At 39.6% G+C, this 22079-nt stretch overlaps 1 protein-coding gene across 3 annotated transcripts in view; it reads right to left on the bottom strand.

Moving 5' to 3' along the window:
- Positions 1-11509: 11509 nt before the first annotated feature.
- Vav3 (vav guanine nucleotide exchange factor 3) overlaps positions 11510-22079 on the bottom strand; it is a 321021-nt gene continuing 310451 nt past the window's right edge. Inside the window, exons 26-28 of one of the 3 annotated variants that reach the window (XM_034500278.2) lie at positions 16520-16603; positions 14319-14470; positions 12125-13661 (exon numbers count right to left, since the gene is read on the bottom strand). In XM_034500278.2, coding sequence (XP_034356169.1) covers positions 13620-13661; positions 14319-14470; positions 16520-16603 — 278 coding nt within the window. In that variant the 3' untranslated portion in view covers positions 12125-13619. Of the gene's footprint in view, positions 13662-14318; positions 14471-16151; positions 16604-22079 lie in introns of those variants that run through there. The other 2 variants (XM_034500279.2, XM_076933154.1) reach the window with 2 other exon arrangements.

Here is a 22079-nt window from a genome sequence, read left to right as displayed (position 1 = left end):
AAATTTTTTTTCTAATGTCCTTCTACAAAGTGTACTATCTCCCTTCAACAGCACCAAGTTTGTTAATAATTACTGTCATCTTGTCCACATATGTAAGTATACTACTTCTCAGGTCAAATGTCATGCTTGTAAAATCCTCTTCTGCTTTTGTCCACATTTTCCCCAGTAACCCTGGATAAAGCAGTGTATTAGTGACTTTCATGTTGCTATGACAAAATACTATAATGAAAATGATCTTAGAGAGAAGAATTAAAGAATGTATTTTCTCTTAAGTTTTTGGGAAAATAGAGTCCAGCATTGCAGGAAAATATGGCAACTTTGAGTCAGGGAAAACACTGCAACAGGAGTAAGAAGCCAGTGATCACAGACAGGAATCAGACATAGAAAACAGTAAATGAGATGATTCTCTCGAACCTCAAAACCCACCCTTAGTGGAACTTTCCAATATTCTACCTCCTAAATGTTTAATGACATTCTCAAAGAACACCGTCAACTGGAAACCAAGTGCTCAAATACCTGCGTGCTTTCTTGAAATTTCTTCCCACAAATGAGCTAGTCAATTACTCTTTACAAAAATATTCTATGTGTATAGGTGTTTTGCCTGCATATGTATCTGTACATCATATGTGTAGCTAGTGTCTGTGGCGGCCAGAAGGAAGTATTGAGTACCCTGGACCTATAGTTTTAGACAGTGGAGAGCTACTGTATGAGCACTGGAAACTGAACCCAGGTCCTCTTGAAGAGCACTGCACTAAACCATTGATGCATCTTTCTAACTAGTCCATAACTCGTGAACTCACTCTCGCTCAAAATTTCAGGATAAAATAAGTAAATAGTCAGATTATTTTCCACAACATAACAAGAATTTTCTAGAGGCCATCTTCAAGGAAAGACCTTGCTCCTGTCTGAAACTGAATTTAAAAAAATATCTTTACTGTTCCTATTTCTATTAGAACTCTTATCTTTCAAATTCCTAAGAACCCTCCATTCAATAGACTGTGTAGCATCCTAATGCTTTTCTTGTGTGCATCTCCAAACTCATTCAAACTTCTATCACAAACCATTTTCAAGTGCCAAACAACCACACCGTCAGGTTCTTCACAGCATTACTTATTCCACTCCTTGATATAATTTCTATAATTTGCTTTTCCTCTTGATATAATAAAATAATTGACAGAGCAATGTTTGGCTCATGGCTTCAGAGTGGTTAGGGAATGGCATGGTGCTGAGAACTCCTGGTGGGAATTCATCATCGTGGGGCATATAGGAAGCCAAGAACACACACCAAAGCCAGGGGTGTGCTATCATCTTCTAATGCTCATCTCTAGTAATCTACTTTTATTAACAGGCTCCACTTCTGTCTTAGGGTTTCCATGGCTGTGAAGAAACACCATGAGCAAGGAAATTCTTATAAAGGCAAACATTTAATTGGGGCTGGCTTACAAGTTCAGAGTTTCAGTCCATTATCATCAAGGCAGAAGCACGGCAGCATGAAGGCAGGCATGGTGCAGGAAGAGCTGAGACTTCTACATCTTCATCTGAAGGCTGCTAGAAGACTGGTTTCCAGGAAGCTAGGATGAAGGAGTCTTAAAAACCATGTCCACAGTGATATAGTTCTTCCACGGTCATACCTATTCCAACAAGGCCACACCTCTAATAGTGCCACTCCCTGAGCCAAGCATATTCAAACCACTACAACCTCCACTGGAAAAATAATACTTATTGGCTCATGATTCAGAGTATATGCACTACATACTGGATATATACTTCATTTCTGCAGAAATGCCAGCCAAAAATGAGTGTCTAGATTTACCAGGTCATCTGCTTTCACATATGGTGGTACAAGGAAATTATATTCACATAGACTATTGTTATACCTAATTTGTTAGAAAATTAATTGCATGGTTAGCAATATTCCCTTGTGAACTGGGGGTAAGATATTCTGTAAATCTATTGGATCATGATTTTGGCAGAAGTACTGTGAACACAAAGAAAAACCATATCTAGATTAGAGTAATCTGATTTCCAAAACAAATAAGCTCTGCCTTCCATGATAGAAAAGATCCAATATAAACGGAGAGCAAGGTAATTATCCTTAGGCATAGTGCCACATTCAGCACTCAAGGAAAATCCCTGCTATTCATAGGTTGGACAAAATCAGAGCCCCTGGTTAGATCAGCCATAAAGAATAGAATTTCAGGTAACAGAGTCCATGCTTAGCAATCTAGATAATCAAACTTTTATTAGAAAACTAGAGACACTCTGATTATTTTGTATAAGAAATTTATTACAAAATTAGAACGTTATACACTTGTACAAAACTCTACAGAAAATTGAAAACTGGAATGTTGAAGGAAAGGAAAGGGAGTTACTGGCCAGTTCTCCTGAAACACTGGCTTTCAGGGAAGTGCATGGGGCTGCTGTGACTACAAAAATGGCGAGGATCTCTGTGTGCTTTCACCTTTGTGGATCCATAACTGATTGTGGATCTGGCTTTTGAACCCATGAGTCAAGTTAATTAGCCATACACAAGAGCTAGGGGAGAAGGGCGGAATATGGGGAGAGAGAGAGAGGGAGACAGAGAGAGAGAGAGAGAGAGAGAGAGAGAGAGAGAGAGAGAGAGAGAGAGAGAGAGAGAACAAGCTAGAGTCATCTTGGTGCTTTTAATCCTGTCCCCTTTCCATGCACTTGGCTGTAAAGACTTCTGTGATGCCAACTTTACTTCAGTTTTTCAAAAACCCTATTTTTAGCAACTTTGCTTAGGAATCATAAAGCTGATGCAATTCAGAAAAATGTAATTCTCTCTACCAGATTGATGTGGCTCAATGTAGCACCACCTCAGAGAAAGAGGTTTCTTCTATTCCAAAGAGCCAGACTATTGTGCCAGTGATGTTCTAGAAACCCAATCCAGAGAGCCCCCAAGCAGCTTTAGTGAAGCCTAAAGAATAGAACAGCGAACAACCAGAAGACATTTGTTCTAAATACTAACTTTACAGTTATAGCATGCTAATGCTGTGGAGAAAAACAAAATAGACCCATAAAGGAATATGACAAATGAGAAGTGACTTAGACAGGGCAAAAAAGTAGTTCTTTGCTAAGGAATGCATCAAAACTGGGAAGGGAAAACAAAGAACATAGAAAGGTGTTTCAGAAAAAGTAAGAGCTGGTGCCCCCCCCCCCAATGTTCTGTCAGGACCTGTCTATACTTTCTAGAACTTATGATGTGATCTAGAACTCACTCCAAATATTTTATTTTCTATTTCTCCACTTAAATTCAGCATCAGACTGAATATTGCCAAATTCAGTGGTTAATTCACTTCTGTTCAGCATCCCAGTACCACCAGTTTCTTGAGAAACTGTCTCCATTTGTCTTCTGAAATACCATTGTTGGTCTCTAATGTAATGCCTTCTATGAGACTAAGACTGTTAGATTTCTTTTTCTTTATTATTTTTTGTTTATTCACTTTACATCCTGCTTAGTCTCCCCCCTCCCTGAGCTTTGGGTTTCTTAATGTTATTTTTCTAGAATGTCATGGCGGGAAGGATGTGAGGAAGCAAAGCAGTTTATTTTATGGTGCCAGGAAGCAAAGCATGTGTGTCTGTGTTAGGGGGTTTCCTCCCCCACCCTATTCAGGTTTCCAGCTTATGGAACCATAACAACTAGATTCAGGTCAGGCCTACACCTTTTAATTCTCTCTAAAAAAATGTCTTCCCTAACAGACACAACTAGAAGAACACTTTAATGATCTCCTAGGTGCTTCCCAACTCAGTGATGTTCCCAGGCAAGACTGAACATCTCTAAAGGCCAGCCAATAACAGCTTGTATGGATGAGAAAAAGAATAAGAACAAGATATTTGGGAAGCTAGGTGAAGCATTTTCTAGAAGGAAAGCGATCATCAGCAATTTAAATGCTGCTGAGAGCTGACCTTTGGATGTGACTGCGAAAAGCTTGAAAACGGAAGAAGGTTTTACAGAATATTGAAACCAAAGTCAGAGGGGAGCAAGTCTGAGTGATAGCGAAAGTGCAGAAATCAATGGCAGCAACTTAAGCAACTGTTTGGGGGGGGGTTGATTTAGAGGATAAATGTCAACCGTGGAGAGGACAAAGGGGCTACTCTTTTAATTCATTTTAAGAGGTATGTGTATCCTATGGAAGACTTGGAGATAAAAATGAACTTTGAATTGCAAAATAGAGAGAGGACCATTGGCCACTGGTATCCTAGAGCTCAGAGGGAATAGGCTCCGTGAGTAAGAGAAGAGCTGGGCTTTGCAGAGCACAGACACAGTTCCCATAGCAACAGCTGAGGATATAAGCAGATGAGTAGGTGTGATGGGGAAAGTTGGTAGACAGTCTACTTATTTTTCTCCATTGCTGAAATATTGCTAACCTATTCCATACAGTGAGTACCCCAGTGTTTTCATTAGATTACTTCTCATCTCATAATCATTTGCAAAAAAAAAAAAAAACAAAAACAAAAAAACAAAAAACCTCATTTAATCCCATGACTTCAAATATACAGCACTTCCTTGTTTCTTTTACAGCAACCTCTTGCCTCAAACCTATTCCAAGTTTTCTTCCTGACATTTGAACTTAATGTTGAACAGACAAGTCAAGCTTAATACCTATAAAAGGGATCAATTTATTTACCATCCCCCTGCCCTCAGTCAGCTCCTAACAATTAACCAAGTATTGTGGCACAAAGAAAGTATCATAAGCCAAAATGTTGGCATCCCTTACATAACATTTCTTTTTGTCTCATGCTTTTGAGATTCCCTGCTTGAATAAAACTTAACATTGGATCCTCAGATAACATGATGAATGGATAAAAACAAAAAACAAAAACTCCCAATGTTTCTTTTCCCCATACGTCTGTATTTATGTCATAGCCAAGAAAATGATATGTTATAAAGCATGGGTACTTCTTGCCCAGATTATGCAGTAGTGGTTACTCTGTTTCCCTAGTTACACCCTTGTCTCCCATTAGTGAAGCTTCTACCAAGTAAGCCGCAATGATACTTTGAGTGAGCAGATACAATCCTGTTTCTTTCCCCACTATTGTAATAGTCTTTATTATTCTGCATCAAGATGTCCTAGCGTGCATTAGCTGTCAATTTGACATAGCCTAGGATCTCCTGAAAAGAGCCTTGAGGAGCTATATTTTCAGGTTGTTCTGTAGCCATATCTCTGAGAATCGACTTGATATTAACTGAGAGGGTAGGGAGGGCCCAGTTTACTGCTGGTAGCACCATTCCTAGTCATTGGCCTAGGTGAGATCTTGCAGAAGTGGGGTGAGAGGGAAGAGATGCTGGTGTTCAGAAGAAAGCAATTCAAACATTCTGCCCTTTAAAATTGTCCACCCAGTTTTATTTGTACCTCAATTCTTGGTTCCATCTACAAATACAGTTCTGTGGGAACAACCCACAGCCAAATTGTCTATTGAGTGGGCTGATGATCAATGGTAGTGAGTTAGAACAGTTGGAACATGAATTACTGAAGTTAGTGCTCTGGTTCTAGGAAGAAGGAAACAGCTTCACAGAGGTTTGGACCTCTCCTCCCAGCCTCTTGGCTTCTCAGCAGAAGAGGCAGAACCGGGCCTGGTTTGTTGGATTCCTCATCTCTGTGCCTCTTGGTCTCCTTGTTAGTTGTATTGCAGAACTGCAGGCAGTAATAAATGTATATCCTAACAAGCTTGCAACTAATTGTGTTAAAAATAGCTGGCCACGTGATCATGAAAGTCCATGAAGAGAAAACAAAAGAAAATACTATCAACATGAAAGAAAGAAAATGGCCCCATTTCTTCTCTTGCATGGTTTGAATTGTATTTGGGCCTGTGCTGGGAAGTCTCAAGAGGGAACATTAGATTTCCTTCTGGGCATTTCTGTTCCTCAGCTTTGAACTGATGTTAAATAGCTAAATGCATCATTCCAGTATTATTAATTGAGGGCTTATCTGCCACTTTCTTCTTTTGTCTGTCTCTCCTCAATATCCATTCAATACCTATTTCAGGTAGGTCCTTGAAAACAAGATTTAAAAAAAAAACAACTAAATCATGTAATAAGTAGACCAAGTAAACTGAACAAAGGTAAAAGGAACATTTTTTTCAACGCTAATTTATATTCATCGCTTCAGATATTATTAATGCAAATTTTCTTCTTCAAACCAGTAAGCAACAATATCTAATCATTAAGTGTAATAAATGCTGAGGGCATTTCCCACCTCTCTGCAAAACCACAGCACACTTTTCCTCTTCCACATATTATGCAGGTCCAATTTGCACAGAATTTAGGAGTGTTTCATTAATTCACTTAAACAGGGTGCTTGTTCCTAATGAGCTCACTCACACAAAAGAACCTAGGAGCTGTCCCCTACTGGCGAGTGAGGGCGAGATCCTGACACATAGGGTGTTAAAAACAGGTAATTCTCTAGTGGGGATGCTATCCTGAGAAGCTGGCAATACTTAAGTAGAGCTGCACTGTCTCCAGGAGAGCTAGTTTTACCTACCAAAGCTAAGCCTTTGGTTATCCCCATGGGGCTGAGCCAGACTGACAGGTGCTCCCTGCATTCTGATCAGTAAAAACCTCTCTTAGGCTCACTTCTCTCTTCCCAAGCGCTTTGGCCCTTTTGATATCTGTTAAAATATCAGCATTTAAAAACATTCCCTATGAATCAGAAAAAAATAAATAAGGAAGAGGATAATTACACATTGGACTGCGAAACACCCTCCAAATTCAGAGGTCCAAGTGCAACCTCCTGGTTTCTCAAATCTGACCTGCTTTCTCACAATTCATTGTGATGAGGCATAACGGAGTAGTACGGGACTCTAATTCTATGTGACTTTATAACTGTATAAGAAGTGGTGGCGCACGCCTTTAATCCCAGCACTTGACTCAGAGGCAGCCGGATTTCTGAGTTCGAGGCCAGCCTGGTCTACAGAGAGTTCCAGGACAGCCAGGACTACACAGAGAAACCCTGTCTCGAAAAACCAAAAAAAAAAAAAAAAAAAAAAAAGTGGGGATTTGAAAGTGTGCACATATACCTGCATCCACACCACACACACACACACACACACACACATGCACACGTACATATGTACCTATACACACGTGTGCGCATGCACACATAAGTACATACACACACACACAGTACAAATTAGATCTGTAGTGCAACAAGCCAAGAAACTGAAAGGGAGCCTCGAGGAGCAGGCTCTGCACATGTGCCTACAGATGACGAGTTTCTAGAACTACTGTGCAGGCCCTAGGAGTGCAGGAGTTTGAGGGAATGCTAGCAGTGCTGATGTCACAAGTCTAGCTCCACTTCCACCATGAATTTTCTCTGAAATGTCAATGAGTTCACCTCATTTACAACCTCCTTAAGTCCCTCCCGTGATTCCTATCACTCTCATTATGACATATGCCATTTTGGCTACTCCTCCAACCACACATTGTAAAGATCTTTCTTCTCTAGCGGCTCTGGGTCCCTGAGGGTCTCTAAACACTAAGCACTCATGTATTCCCATTGTTTCCCCTTTTCCACTTTAATTAGGTTTCTGGGGCAGGGGAAGCAATCATAAAGACATTTTTGGTCACCTATGCCAAATAGCGCTCTTCTCCCCCACCTCCCAATAATAATACTCAGCAGTCACTTACATTCTGTATTTTTCTGGTTTATTCCTGTTTACTCCTGTATACAGGAATTGGGTCAGGTTTGGGATTGTGTTCCAAAGCCTAGGTCTGTACTGTAAGTAGAAAGAACTCAAACCATGTCTGTTGACTTAAACAGGAGAAAAAAAAGTGATTTTTCCAGTAACTTGAAGAACTTCTAATTTTTAAGTGGTCCCATTCCAAGGCACGCCCAGCCACTGTGTCCATTTTCCTTTTCATGCATACAAAACAGAGCCCACTTTTTACATATTGGGAACTATCCTCCTTCCTACACTCTGAATCTCAAGAAGGGAATTTCCTAAATGAGGAAGAACTAAAAAGTGAGTCTTCCTGGGGGAGATCTCCCCACCTGATTCATCCTCGAACCTCTATAGAAAATGGTTTGGGTGGGTGTGTTACTCAGTAGATATAGATCAAAGGAATCCTTAAGGGACCTAAAATACAGATTTATCTAATTGTTTTCAAAATGACCCATGTCTTTCATCCAGACATTCTATTGTACTTCAGGACATTTCAGCTCACCTGTCTATTGTAGGCAGCCACCTGGAAGGCCTCTAAGAAACTCTTTGTCTTCGTGTAATCCCTTCCCTGGAGAGTGAGCTGGATTTAATAAGCCAGTGTGGAAGTGATTGGGTGTCACTTCTGAGACTATTGTAAAAATAGGAGCTGTCATTGAGTGTGCCCTACGCCCTCTTGGATGCGTATTCTGGGTGGAGTAAGCTGCCACATCATGAGGCAACCACATGAAGTCTATACAAGGGAAGATGAGGATGCTTTCCCCCCCTCCCCCCCACCCCGCCCCCCCCCCCCCCGCTAGGCTAGGAAGTAACTGTAGCTCTGGCTACTGAGGCACCTTGATTGAAGCCTCGTGGGAGATCTTGAGCTGAAAACAATCAGCTAATCTACTCCCTGGCTTCTGACTCATAGAAATTGTACAATAGCAAATGCTGTCCTCAGCTGTGAAGTTTTGGAGTGATTTGTTACCTAGCAGCAGCTAACTGATACACTATGCTCTAGTAGAGCATTTGATTGGCTCTCCACTTGTGCATAATTTTTAAGGGATTACTAATATGAAGTTAGCTTAAGATGTTTCTTCCAAAGGCTAAAACCACAAAGAGAACTTTTATGTCCTTATCTATGTTAACATTTTAAATTTGTAACACTTAGTTTTATGTGTATATTAAAATAGTAGCCAATTTGCAATTAAAAATATCTCTTTTATTTGCTACATATCTGCCAGATGGTTCTCTTAAACGTTTTACACATATTACCTTATCCAGTCCTCCCCAGTCAGCTGCTGCTGCCATCCTATTATAATATGGGAGATGCAGAAGGATGAGCAATGTGGGCAGCGTTTGCAACCCTAGACAGTGGTAGAGACAGCTAGGCTGGGTCTAAGCTTAAATCCCTAACCACTCATTTGCTGTATCATAGACAGAGAGGTGGGTCATGTGAAAGAGTGAAACAGTCTAGAGCCTTAATAAAGAGCTCTCGTATAAGAAGACCCTCTTAACCAGAGCTAGAGATTTTATGATTCAAAGATGACTAGCTCAATCTCCCATGGATTCTCAGAATGATTCTGGGACATGAATAAAGTGGCATACACCAAATGGCTGGTGCACACTGGTTATCCTTCCCTTCTCCGAAAAGGTCATTCAGAGCACACACAAATCCACAAGTAGTCTTTGATCAGACCCAGGATTTATGTTAGGTTCTACTGATAGCCACACTCATTAACACATTCTTCAGTTTCCTACAGGGTGATTCTGAGAAGAAAAACCAGAGGAATTGTAGAATCAACTAAGCAGTGGTTCTCAGTCTTTCTAATTCTGAGACCCTTTAATACAGCTCCTCATGCTGTGGTGACCTGCAACCATCAAATTACTTTCCTTGCTACTTTGTAACTGTAGTTTTGCTACTGTTATGAATTGTAATGTAAATATCTGTGTTTTCTGATAGGCAACCTCTGTGAAAGGGTAAATCAACCCTTTAAAGAGTCATGGACCCATAGGATGAGAACCACTGAACTAGAAAATCAAAAGTATCTTAGAGGATTTTAGAGTGCTTAGAGGTTTTTTAGAGAATGTTTATATGACTTAGAGTCAAGAAATCTAGGTCTAAGCCTTTCCCTGCCAAGCACCTTTTATCATCATGACATGAGCAAGCCAGATCCCAGCTTGGACACTGGGCTATTTTAGAATTCATCTTGCACAGGACACATGAGATAGGATATGAGGTGACTTTATGTGCACTCTAACTTGACACCCAGAGTTCTTGCCATCTGGCCATGTGCCTGCAAAATTAATTGCAGTCACACTGTGCTTAGAAGTTCTAGAATTTTCTGACTAAGTCAGAATCTAGAGTGCTTCAATGGAACTTCATTTTTCTGTCACAGCACCCCCCCCCAATATGGTCTACTCAATGGGACCTAATGAAAGAGGGGGTTCTTTGTAACCTCTGTCCTGACATTTGTGCATTACTAAGAAAAAGTGCCTTCCAGAGCCCAGACAGGTATATCACGTCCCCATCAGAGTCCAAACAATCCCAGGAAGCTAGCTGCAGTGCAACCTGAAGTGACACATGAAGAGAGTTTGACGGAGTTTGAGCTGGGTGAAAGTTCTGCCTTCTTAGCTAAAAGTATGTGGAGCTAATGAATGCCACATCTGAGCTTGTTTGTGTTTTTGCATACTAATCTTCTGGAACATATATCTTTTAGTCGGCCTGTCATTTGAATGCTGACAATTAAGCTATGCGTAAGAAACAAAGTCTACACTCTCCATTGTACTCAGAACAAAGATAGCAAGCTCATAATTTAGCATCTGAGTACATGTTTTATGGTCCATGAAGCAAAAGAGAGACCAAGATTATTTTTGAATACATACAATGCACCAGTGTTCCTACAAATAGCATTTTTTCATATCTATGCTGTTTCTTCTTCAGCTCTCATATAATTATTATTTATCATAAATAAGGAAACATTTACTCTGGAGAGTCGGTGGCAGAACTAGGGTTTGAACCTAGATCTAATTGATATAGAAACTCTGTCTTCCTGGGACATCAATTGATTCAATTCCCTTCTCAGAGGGATTCATTTAGAACCCACAAACTTTCCACTTCAATCTAATAAATGAGTCTGAATTATGTTTAGGGAATTAAAAAGTTAAACCGTAACTATCTAATCGTCTACTTGATAATGACAGTGATGATGATGACCAAAGTTGGTTTTAGGGACTAGGAGGAGCAGAATAATTCTGAATTCTGTACACATTTGCAGCTATCTATATCACTATTTCTTTATCAAATAGCTTTCTCTTGGCAATGTGAGCTTCAAAATACTCTTAATTTTTTTCCCTTAAAAAGTGTGGAAGAATCGGGTAATGATTATACTGGCAATAGCCAGATGGCCCATGTCACCAGCCATGTGACCTCTGGAATGTTGTAACCTAATAATATGCCTCAGTTTCCACACATGAGAATAGAGATGATGCAGGATAATGAGGTAGCTTTAACTGCACACAAGGGCTTTAGGACACCATGTAGCACCTCAATAGCATATGGAATAAATGCTACTTGCAAATGCAGAGTACGGCTTATGGTTCCCGGTTCATAATTTTGATAGCGATTCTGAACTAACCCCAACCAAAATTAGGGTTAGTACTCCTTAGCTAATTATGAGGTTGGCATATATGATATAAAACCATCAAAGATAAAAATCTTCAGCCCTCAGGAAATCATAGACTGTTTGCATAGAACGCAGAAGATCTTGGCTTCTATCCCTAGCACCACACATGTTCATGTGCCCACACACGTGAAAACACACAAATAAATAAAAAGAAATACTCTTAATGCAAGTAGTAACTATTTTATTGACATATTTACAAAATATTACAAAGTAAAATGCTATCCTAACTCACCATATAACACAAGGGCTACAGACAGGCAAGACAAAGTCTATGGAAAACATTTATGTCTGTCTTTGGTATTAGAAATCTACACAGATTGTGGTATTTAAAATCTCCAATACAAAGTATTAAATATAGACAAAGTCATCATTGGTAATGTCATGAAAAGAGGCTCTTGTATCCTCTGCTATGAAACTCTGAGGCCAGTGAAATGCAACAGGAAGACCACATACCACTTGTGAGGCAGGGAGTCTATTGACTGAAATAAACAATACATGCTACAATACTGTACACAGGAGTGTTTCAATCCGTGGGAAGCTGTACTCTCCATAGCAACACTAACAGACAAAACATCCCCAAGACACAGATAAGACCTTATAGGTAGGAATCCATTTCAAGAGTAGATCTTGCCAGCACATGACGACTGTACAGACATCTTATAAAATACATTTTCATGACCATTTACACATATACAAAAGCTCAATTGTTCTAAAACACAATCACAGTTTACATAATTCTGAGGTAAAGGTCTTGAGCCTATTTAAATGAGACGTCCTAGCCCCCAAGGGGTCCCTTCCAGGGAGATGTGTCCACCAAACAGGTTCTGGCACTCCTGTGAGATGGGAGAGAACAGGTTGTCTCAGCCCTTTCATGTCAGAGGTGACCAAAAAATCTCGTACAAGAGAAGCTTCTAGATCACTTCTAAGACAAAAATACCTGTTTTTTTTTTTCCCAAGCAGAACTATTTTCTGAATCTTGTCAGAACACAGCTACTGCTACCAAAGAAATACTCCACCATGGAAGGGCTGAGTTAGTATTTTAACTTGTCAGCCTCAACTAGGGACTCCATGCATCTCGAGAGGAAGATGCTTAGACTCCTCGTGGAACACAGTGAAAGCTTGGAGAAAGAAACATGCTGAAGGTGGATCTTCCTACAGATTAAGACATAGCTGGAGAGGCTTCAGAAGGGAAAACAGAGGAGCCAGGGGAGCACAGAAATCAGGTGCCTTTCCATCTGTCTCAGAAAGAAATGAAGGACTCAGTGTGCTTTTCTTCCCAAATCCTCAATAAAGCTCTTCTGTGCTACTATTAAAGAAAAGAGTGGAAATCAGCAAATATGCCCTGGGTCTTTCTAGAGGGAAGAAAAAGGCTTGTGTTAATAGCTATTGTAGCTATACAGAGATGTCCTATGGATTGATTACAGAACTTGATCTGTCTCTGTAAACATCTCTACCTCTCTGGGATTCCTGGCAACTAAGCATGATCTGCCCGGCCATGATTCCCTTGTCAAGCATGACATTCCCAAAACACCCTATGAAATCATGAAAGCTGTGAGGCTTTAATACAAAGATACTTCCTTTCATGTGCTTCTCTTTTTTCTTCTTTATAAAGAAGTGTGGAAATATAATCAGGACATCAAATGAATAATTAAAACCCTCTCCGTAATTTATCACTTATAATGCAAACCTGAGCATGAGCCTCTTTTATTTTATCATGAGTAACATCTGGGAATAAACGTGTTTGCCAGGCAGTGAATCACCTGTTGAACAATTTAAGACAAGAAATGCTGGATCTTTCCAGCAAGCTGGATCTTTCCCAGATGGCAGACTCTACTTTTTCTTCATGCTGGGAAAAAGCAAAATTAAACTTCTGTTTCTTTGTATCATCCAAAACTGTGAGAACAAAGTAAATATGCAAGAAGCGTTTCCTAATGGCTGGATCCATGATGTCTGGCCCAATGAAGTAAGAGAAACCTGATCCGATGGGTGTGTTTGCAGGACTCTTGGTGGGGAAAGAAAAGCGGTTGGTTTTGCCCTGGTTCCTGACAATGACAGACTGGCAGGCTGTTTCTTGCACTGCTCTAGGCAAGCCATTTATCTGTCAGTACCAGCATCTTTACAAATCCCAGCGTTAAGACTTAGGAAGAGAAAAAAGAAGGTGTTGAACAGCCAAGAATGCTGCCTTTTAAACACTTCGGTTAACTCATAATGGCGTGCAGGCTTCTTTTATGTTGTCTTTGAGATTTTAGTGCAGGGTCAATACTGGATTGGACTTTACTCATCTTCTTCCACATATGTGGATGGAAACCAGCCCACCTATGGAAGATAAGGAAGGAACAGACATATTAACACCTCTACTGCTTCAAAGGATTCTACAGACAGAATTCCTCCTTTTCTTAACACTCTATTTATGCTGGGGTTTTATGCTCACTGTAGGAAGAATGGCTTAACAGCTACGTTAGGCCTCATAGAGACAGTAATAGCAACCAAGTAATAAAATGAGTCTAAACATGGCTTGAATCTACTAGCTCACAAATAAAGACACATATCAGGGTTATATGGGGCTCAGCATCATGATTCTCATCTCTTTTGTAGGACAGGATCTAGATGAAGAACAGAGGTTCTCTGTCCCAGTCTTTCCAAGTGGGATTGTGAGCTTTTGGAAATGTTTGATGCTTATATAAACTGCATGCCCTGGTGCTTAGCTACTAAAACAAAACAAAACAAAACAAAACAAAACAAAATAAAATAAAACAAAGAAAGAAACAAAACCCAGAAATGCTCCTCAACTCTTCCAATAGGCCAGTCAACTCTGGGCCCCTACTGTATTGATCCAAGCCATTTTGAATAATGCATGCCTCCAGCCCCTGTCAGCCAGACCACTGAAAGGACAAGTCTACAACATGATAGCTGCCAGTGACTGTCCAGCCTTCCTCTCCATGAAGAACCGACGCAATCAAAGGGACAACTCACCCTGCCATTTACTTCTCCCCTCCACCAGCCATTTGCACTCATCTTTGTGTAAATCTTCACCATGTCTCCTTTCAATAGGGAAAGCTCCCGCATATCTCTTGCACAGAAGTCATACCGAGCGATGGCGATGCCCAGTACTTTGGGACTTAGCACTGTAATGAAACAAGGCAGAGTCTGAGTCAGTGTGAGGTTGACTGCATCCAGCCATCAGAACCTAATTAACTCATTGCCATTGGTGCAGAGCCTCAACTTCCTTATGGATTAGTGACAATGACAGCGGGAGTTTGAAAGCAGTGCAGTTGCTGTTTCAACCCCATCAGGTATGATCAAGTTCATTCCAGACAGTTAAATAACCACTGTTCTGCTTTTGACACTCTTCATAAAGCTTCTGTCAAGGCAAAGCCAAACTGAAATGACTATGTGAATGAACTTGAGATAACTTTAACATAAACTTACAACTGAGGGTACTGTACTCTGTTTCTCAATAGAACCTCTGGGGCGAAGCTTTCTGGTTCTCACCTGGCAACTTCTTTGGCTAAATTCTGAGTAACACAATTCTGAGCTCTGATAAAGTATGTGAAATTAATTTCGTCACTTCTAAGTAAGTGACACCCCCTTCCCCAGCCAAGTGTTTTATGTTTAAACCATGTAGGGATCAACTCAGTTTTTATTCATATACAACTTTGTATATATGAACATGAGTTTTCACTGACAGAACACATGAACTTCTTCTTCTCATGCAAACACTGACTTCCAGTCAATGGTTAACTACTGCAATGTCTAACCAAAATCCAGGCACAAAGGTACCATTGCTTTGCTTGGTTTTCTGTTTGTTTAATATCCCTGGTGGCAGGAGAGGAGCCAGCCTTGTCTGAAAGGAAACCTCTAGTCAGGTTGTTCATGTTTGTTGGTCTCTAGTGCTTCATAACAGGCCTTGTAGTAACTTTTCCACCTGTTGCTCTGTGGGGGCCATAAAGTGTTTTCAATTATATGTGCTCTGATTCTTCGAACAGCTCCCCTGAGACTGGTGGGACTTTATAAATCTTAAATGGTAAAGGGACTTAAGTGTAAGAAAAAGCAACAAATGGAAACACCATCCATCTGTATTATAACGGTTCCCGGTGCCCAGGTAGCTCATAATGACCCATACCACCCTGGAACAGTCTATCCACTTGGCAACAGGGACCTCAGGCCTATCATTCATGGCTTTGTAATGACAGCCTTTTTTAAAGTCTCCAGGTGTCCATCATAAGATAAACGAATGGCAATACTGTAGATTTCAGAACTGTAAAGGGAGTAAAAATAGGTCATTTTATTTTACCATTCAGGACACAAACCTCTTTAATGGTTTCCTTCCTGAAAATGGTCCCATTGCCAAGGCACTGTTCTTAAAGTCAGTGCACATAAAAACACCCCTGTGATGGAGAAACCCAATTGTAGACTTGACTGTGTGACCTTGCACAGGCCTCTCAAACCCTCTAGGCCACATTTTTCTCATCTATAAAATGAAAGGTTTGTACTAGCTGACTTCTAAGGTCTATTTCAGAATTCTATGTTCTATAGGGACTTACAGGTTAATTTTTAAAAAACCCACAAGAAAACGTATTTTATCTAGCCTCCATGCCATATAAATAGTCATTTAACTCTCCAAGTAATGACAGAAATTCAGATCAAAATGCCTGGACATTTTGAAGAGCTATAGAAACAGTGGACACGGCTCCTCATTTTATGAAATGCATACGGATTCTTATTCTTCTCTTTGGAAGGGAGGTGGAGATTTTGGGTCCTTTTAATTTTCTTCATGGAAATGCACAAAAACTGATTTTTCTCCACTATGACTTCTAGTCCTCAAAAAAGATGAAGGGTTGTTCAGAGTAGTTCACCTCCCTTTAAATTTCCATTCCCTCACCCATCTCCAACCTCTCCACACTGACACATGGTAAAATGCATAATGTCACATTGAAATTTATGGCATTAACACACACACACACATACACACACACACACAAATGTACGTGGAATGTCATAGCAAACAATGACTCTATGGTGGGGAGAGCGAATTGCATGGTGGTAATGAACACTACAGATTGTATTTGAGGAGATGAGTTTACATGGGAAGCCATACACAGAAGCCAAAATATTGTATTTGCACACAGAAGCAAGTTGTAGCGACAGCGACATATAAAAGCAATAAGCAGTACCTGACCAGAAAGGAGTGGAAGAAGGGGGAACAAAGCTGTAGTCTGGAGGAGTTACAAAAGAAAAGCCACAGAACAGAGGAGGGGCTTAGAGAAGGAAAGAAAAAGAAGCAAAAGAGCATTTAAGAGTTGGCACAAAAAAAATCTCTCAATACAATGACTTTGCTGTTTGTAATCACAAGAAAACTGTCACATCCAAGTTGGAGTATCAAGCTGTGCTTCTTACCCACCATTCTCCTGTCACCAGTTCTAAATGAGAAACATGCCAGACTTTTCCACTTTGATTGACATTAGTTCTGAGATTCAGAGCTGTCTGTCATTTTATAGGCAAATAACAAATACACTCCATGTTGCCACCAAAGCTCTATCCATCCAAGAATGGCCTGATTCCCATTTTTGTTACAACAACAGGAAGGGGGATGTATTCATATAAATCTGTTCCTAATCAAAAACAACATGAATAAGTAAGAGTTTACAAAAACAGTACAGATAAGAGTTTATAGGGCTGTGTCCATGAAACACAAGGAAACATGTAAAATCCAAGATATTTGTTAAGCTAAATTCAGACAATTTGTTAAGACTCTCCCTTACTCACAGTGAAGCATGAATATCTCAGCTTACTTTCAATAGGGAAAGTCAAGTTGTAGAGAGGTACAGCATAGAAGCTGGCAATTGTGTACTCAATTCTTTCACTCTATAGTTTCAATAGTAAGAGCTGATTGCACTCATTATCAAGTGGTCCCGAAGTGTTAGTTACTATTGCTCAGTAAGTTGAATATATCAATCACTTAAGACATTACAGTAAATAAGAGGAAGACATTGATGCTCTCTTTTGCATCTGAGGAACTCTGGATTCATACATGACTTCATGGCCCTTAATCTTCATCTCATCTGCACAGTTCTTTTCAATGAGCACCGTGGTTCATATGCTAACATTTAACTTACTGACTCTATGGTGCTGTTAATAACAGACAAGGAAGACCTGGGGTATAAACTTTATCCCAATATGTATTCTTCCCTTCATTCATCTGGTAGAGGGTTGAGTTCAACCATGTTCAGTGAGAGGAAGGGTTCATTTCCTCATCTCCTTTATATGTTGGTAAAAAACCAAAATGTACGGTGAGATCCTGACCAAAGCTATTAAAGCAATAATATTATGAAATAGCTCCTGGGATCTTTCCTTTTAACCCTTTATTCTATATTGCTTTTTGGCATGGGAAAGTTGCCACCCCAATCCATAAAAAGGGAATCTATTACCTTGAGGAAGACAACTGAGCTCGAGGACACAGCAGTTACTAAGATTTCACAGAGCACAGGTAACCTTTCATCCAGCTCTGAGCTCTTCCTATTTTCATAGGACAGACAAATAAGCTGACTTTTCTGATTAAGCCAACAGTTTTGGGTTTTCTGCCACTAGGATCCAGACTTAACCTAAAGCATTATCTTCAAAGATGCAATAAAAATAGGCAAAGCCAACAGGGATGAGAGTGTGTTTTTCCATATATCTCTCTTTAGGCAGTTGCCTGATACTGCAAACCAGTACCTTTAACTGTAAGTGGATTCTCTAGGATCCTAACAGCAGCAGTGACCTACTAAGTATATTATCTGACTCCAGCCAAGAAAACTGGCCAAGAAAATTGTGAGCAATTCAGTTGTTCTTGAAATCAGTGACTGTGAAGTCCTTGCACACAGAGGGATCTTCAAAGAGATGTCTGACTCTCTTTTGTCATGAATGGCCTCACATTTTTTTCTAATCCCAACAATAAAAATCCTAATTAAGAAATCTAGCTCAAACTATCTATTTTTTGACAACCTTGCAAAATCATACATTGCTAGGCTCTTCTTATCCAACCTCTCTATCAAATATCTTCTTCCTGTGCAAGGTCAGATAAATTATTCCTTCTGTAACTCTCAGGTCAGCTATCCTGATCCAGGTACAAACACTGTCTAACTGCAAACAGCACCCAACTTGCCTCTTGCTTTCAATTTATTTACTCTTCTAAGTATTGCCTCCCAGCTATTCACCCTAAATATAGATTTTTCATCCATTTGCTCAATTATGAAGTTCAAACTCTTGGATGGAATCACATGACAATTTATAAACTGGTCTCCCCACCTTTTTAGTCAAATCTTTTAGAAAGGTCACATATAAATTCTTTTCCCTAGACCAGCTTTCTACATCCCCATGATCTTCAGCTACATTTCCAACTGAGAACTGTGGTTTATTCGAGAATACTTCTGATCCTAGGCTCCCCTATTCAAAAGCGTAGATTAGACCCTTCCCAAAATTCTTGATGACCATCTCAGATGCTATCTGCTATTCCTTGTCCTCTTCTAGCCAACCAGTAGACATTCAGTCACGTCACGGCACTTCCCGGTTCTGCCTTTTATCATTTAGATATCTAGCTCCACTTAGATGTGGGTACTGGAAGGCAAGAACCAGTTTTGCATCTCCCATAGACCAGGCCCCATGCTATAGAATGATTTCCATCCAATAGACAAGCATCTTAGCTGGATGTTATATTCTGTAGTTCTGTATGTCTCCCCTTCCTATTGGCTCAGCTAATCATTCACTCACTTAACTGCTCAAAAAGACTTCCAAGAAAAAGCTGACAAAACACAAGGGGAAGAAAGTGAGATATACCTAGGCTTTGTGAGGACTATAACCTAGCAGTGGTGTTCCTGTAATAACTAACTCTTCTGAGATTCTGAGCAGCTATTAAACACCATGCGTCTCATAGCATTAACCATGCTGTTTGCCTGAGGAATCTTTTTAAAGTAAAAGGTTAATCAGTTTCCTCTGCCACTGCATGTACATCTCTCAGAAAAGCAGTTTAAGGGTTGATGGGGATGATTTCCACTTCTCTGCACACCGTGGAATGATTTATTGTTGCCACTCTTCCTATATGTCAATTTTCTCTGCCTCTGGGTCCTTGATCCTTTTGTGCAATAAAAACCAGCATTTGAATGTTCTCGCACCCACTGACGATAACATGCTAACCTAGGAAACCAGGTGCTCAACTCTAGAGTCGGGCATCTGATTTTGTGGCGTGCTTTAGGTTATAGAAGATGCTTACCTCCACACTAAAGCTACATACATCTATCTCTACACACATACAAAGATACAAAACTTCTTCATTACATTTGTCCTATAAGACATTATTAAGGGATCTTGGTGCAGGAATTATTGGTCATTACACTGTCCTAGAACAGGATTAGGAAATGCCTTGGAGAAGTGACATCCATGGGAGTGCTGATGGCTGTCACCTCCTGGACTGTCATTTCACTGCCTGCTTCACAGGACAGGCAACCTCCCCACTCACACCCCTTTATTTTTGCAGCTTCTAGAGCAATCTCTCTGCCACTCATAGCACTATATACACACGCAATATTAAATCAATAACGAGTCCCTTTCGGCGATACAATCATTGGCTAGGAACAGGCTTCAGTAAAGGCCTAATTTCTTTCTTCAAATGCTTCTGGCTTTGCATCAGTACAGAGGAAAGTCTTGCTTGGTGAGACCTCGGAGGCAAGTTATTTGACATGTGTGTGGTACCTAAGTCTTACCGGCATACCACTCACGGAACACTGTTATCAAATGAATGGTTCACAGTGTAGTGACTTAGTGCTTCCAATCACAAAAGAAAAAGAGTATAATAATACTACTTTTTAACTTTTCCACATTAAATAGACATTGAAATGCTAGCATTCTCTAGTAGGAAAAAAATCTGTTGAATAAATTGGACATGGAAAACCTGTGCAGAGGCACAATGACTTAGTGGTGAATCACTAGTAGATACTATACAGTTCTGAAACTGGGAAGAAAAAGCCACAGAACACAGAACTATTTTAATTTAAAGGAAAAAGAAAGAGAAGGAAGGAAGGAAGGAAGGAAGGAAGGAAGGAAGGAAGGAAGGAAAGAAAGAAAGAAAGAAAGAAAGAAAGAAAGAAAGAAAGAAAGAAAGGGAGAACAGGTTAATAGAAGAACTAAAAATGTTCAAGTGACTTGATCTCTGGTACCTACACTTTTGCTATCAGAGTAACTAAGATCTTCTTTGCAGAAACACAGACTGCCATGTCCAATCTATGGATGTTCATGAGCAAGCCAACGTGTATTCAATTTCTAGTAACATTGAAGTTAGAAACAAAGCTCAATTAACACTTATCCTTAAGGGTCTGAGTTACCAACCCATGAACTAATTTTTGAACTAACACCTACTTACCCATTACCTGTTTTACAGACTTTTTCATTAAGTGTTTGATAATTATTCTTTGTTAGTTGAAACATCATCTAACACTTTTAGTTTTAACCAGCACATGAATTCACATTGATTTGTATGACAAAAAATTTTAGCAAGCATTGGGCCAGTGTATTTACCAAAACAGTGATCTATGCTTACTGCCCAACAGTGGTCAAGAGGGTTTTCTGAAGCCCTGAATTCCTAAGTGAGATGCCTGATGAACATCCTAGAAGTTTGATTTTTTTTTTTGCCAAGATTGTGTACAGATGGCCTGACAGCAGAAAACATGTTGAGAATTAAATGAATGTTTAATTTAAATTTGTCATCCTTACCCTGATCTTATTTTAGAACACAGACATTGTTTCAGAGATTTCCAATAATATCCAAAGACATATTATCAAATATCTGTTTCTTTACCACTCTCAAAGAAAACAAACCAAACCTCTAGTTTAGTTGGTTATGTTTTAGATATCATTACTAGAAAAATAGAGATAATTCAGATTAGTTTTATTTAATTGAATGTTGACATCTGATAAGTGAGCAAACCTTAGTGAATACACAATTTAAAGATACAACAAAGAAAACAGTTGCTTAGTATTTAGTGGTCTACCACGAAAACATAGTTATTAACAAGACAAGAAAACATATAGTCATTCACAAGGTCTTTCCTTTTATTAAAAATTAAGATAGTTGATATTGCCTTGGGAATTCAATTTAGTTACAGGCACACAGTTTGTGGGGATATGGATTAGATTCTAAATATGTGCTTTCTAAAACAAAAAACAAACAAACAAACCTGTCTGACATTAATTAAATTGTTAAGGTACAAGGGCTACACTAAGATCCTTAAGAAGATAAAACAAACTTGCAGAAATGCTGGTTTTAGAGAAGCTTATAAATTATTGAAGACACAGACTGACATGAAAGTTGTACACAGATATGAAAAGACTCAATTTCTGAGTGAGAGTCTATAACAGATGCCCAGCTACACTGATGCCAGAAGACACAGTAAACCCCCCCAGTCCCGTAGCTGTCCCGACTCACAATCTGAATGTCATACTCAAGAATTCTCTTGTTTTATTTCATATCTCATATTTCACTTTTGACTAAATTATCTACAAAATCTGTCACCCTAGTGACTAAATTTTGGTCACTCTCACCTAGATGCTAATTGCACTTCCAAATGGGTCCTCATCTCCAGCTGTTTACCTAGTCTTTTCTTTCTGTGGTCTTGCCTCATCACAGAAACCAGAACAGTCCAGTTAAAACTTAAAGTCAGACTCTCTCTCTCTTTTGTTTAAATTCTTCCAAAGGTTTTGCAT

This window comes from Arvicanthis niloticus, chromosome 4, assembly GCF_011762505.2.
Source record: "Arvicanthis niloticus isolate mArvNil1 chromosome 4, mArvNil1.pat.X, whole genome shotgun sequence".
NCBI classification, from domain to species: domain Eukaryota; kingdom Metazoa; phylum Chordata; class Mammalia; order Rodentia; family Muridae; genus Arvicanthis; species Arvicanthis niloticus.
Note: the sequence above shows the minus strand (reverse complement) of the source record. Positions and strands in the feature narration are given on the sequence as shown.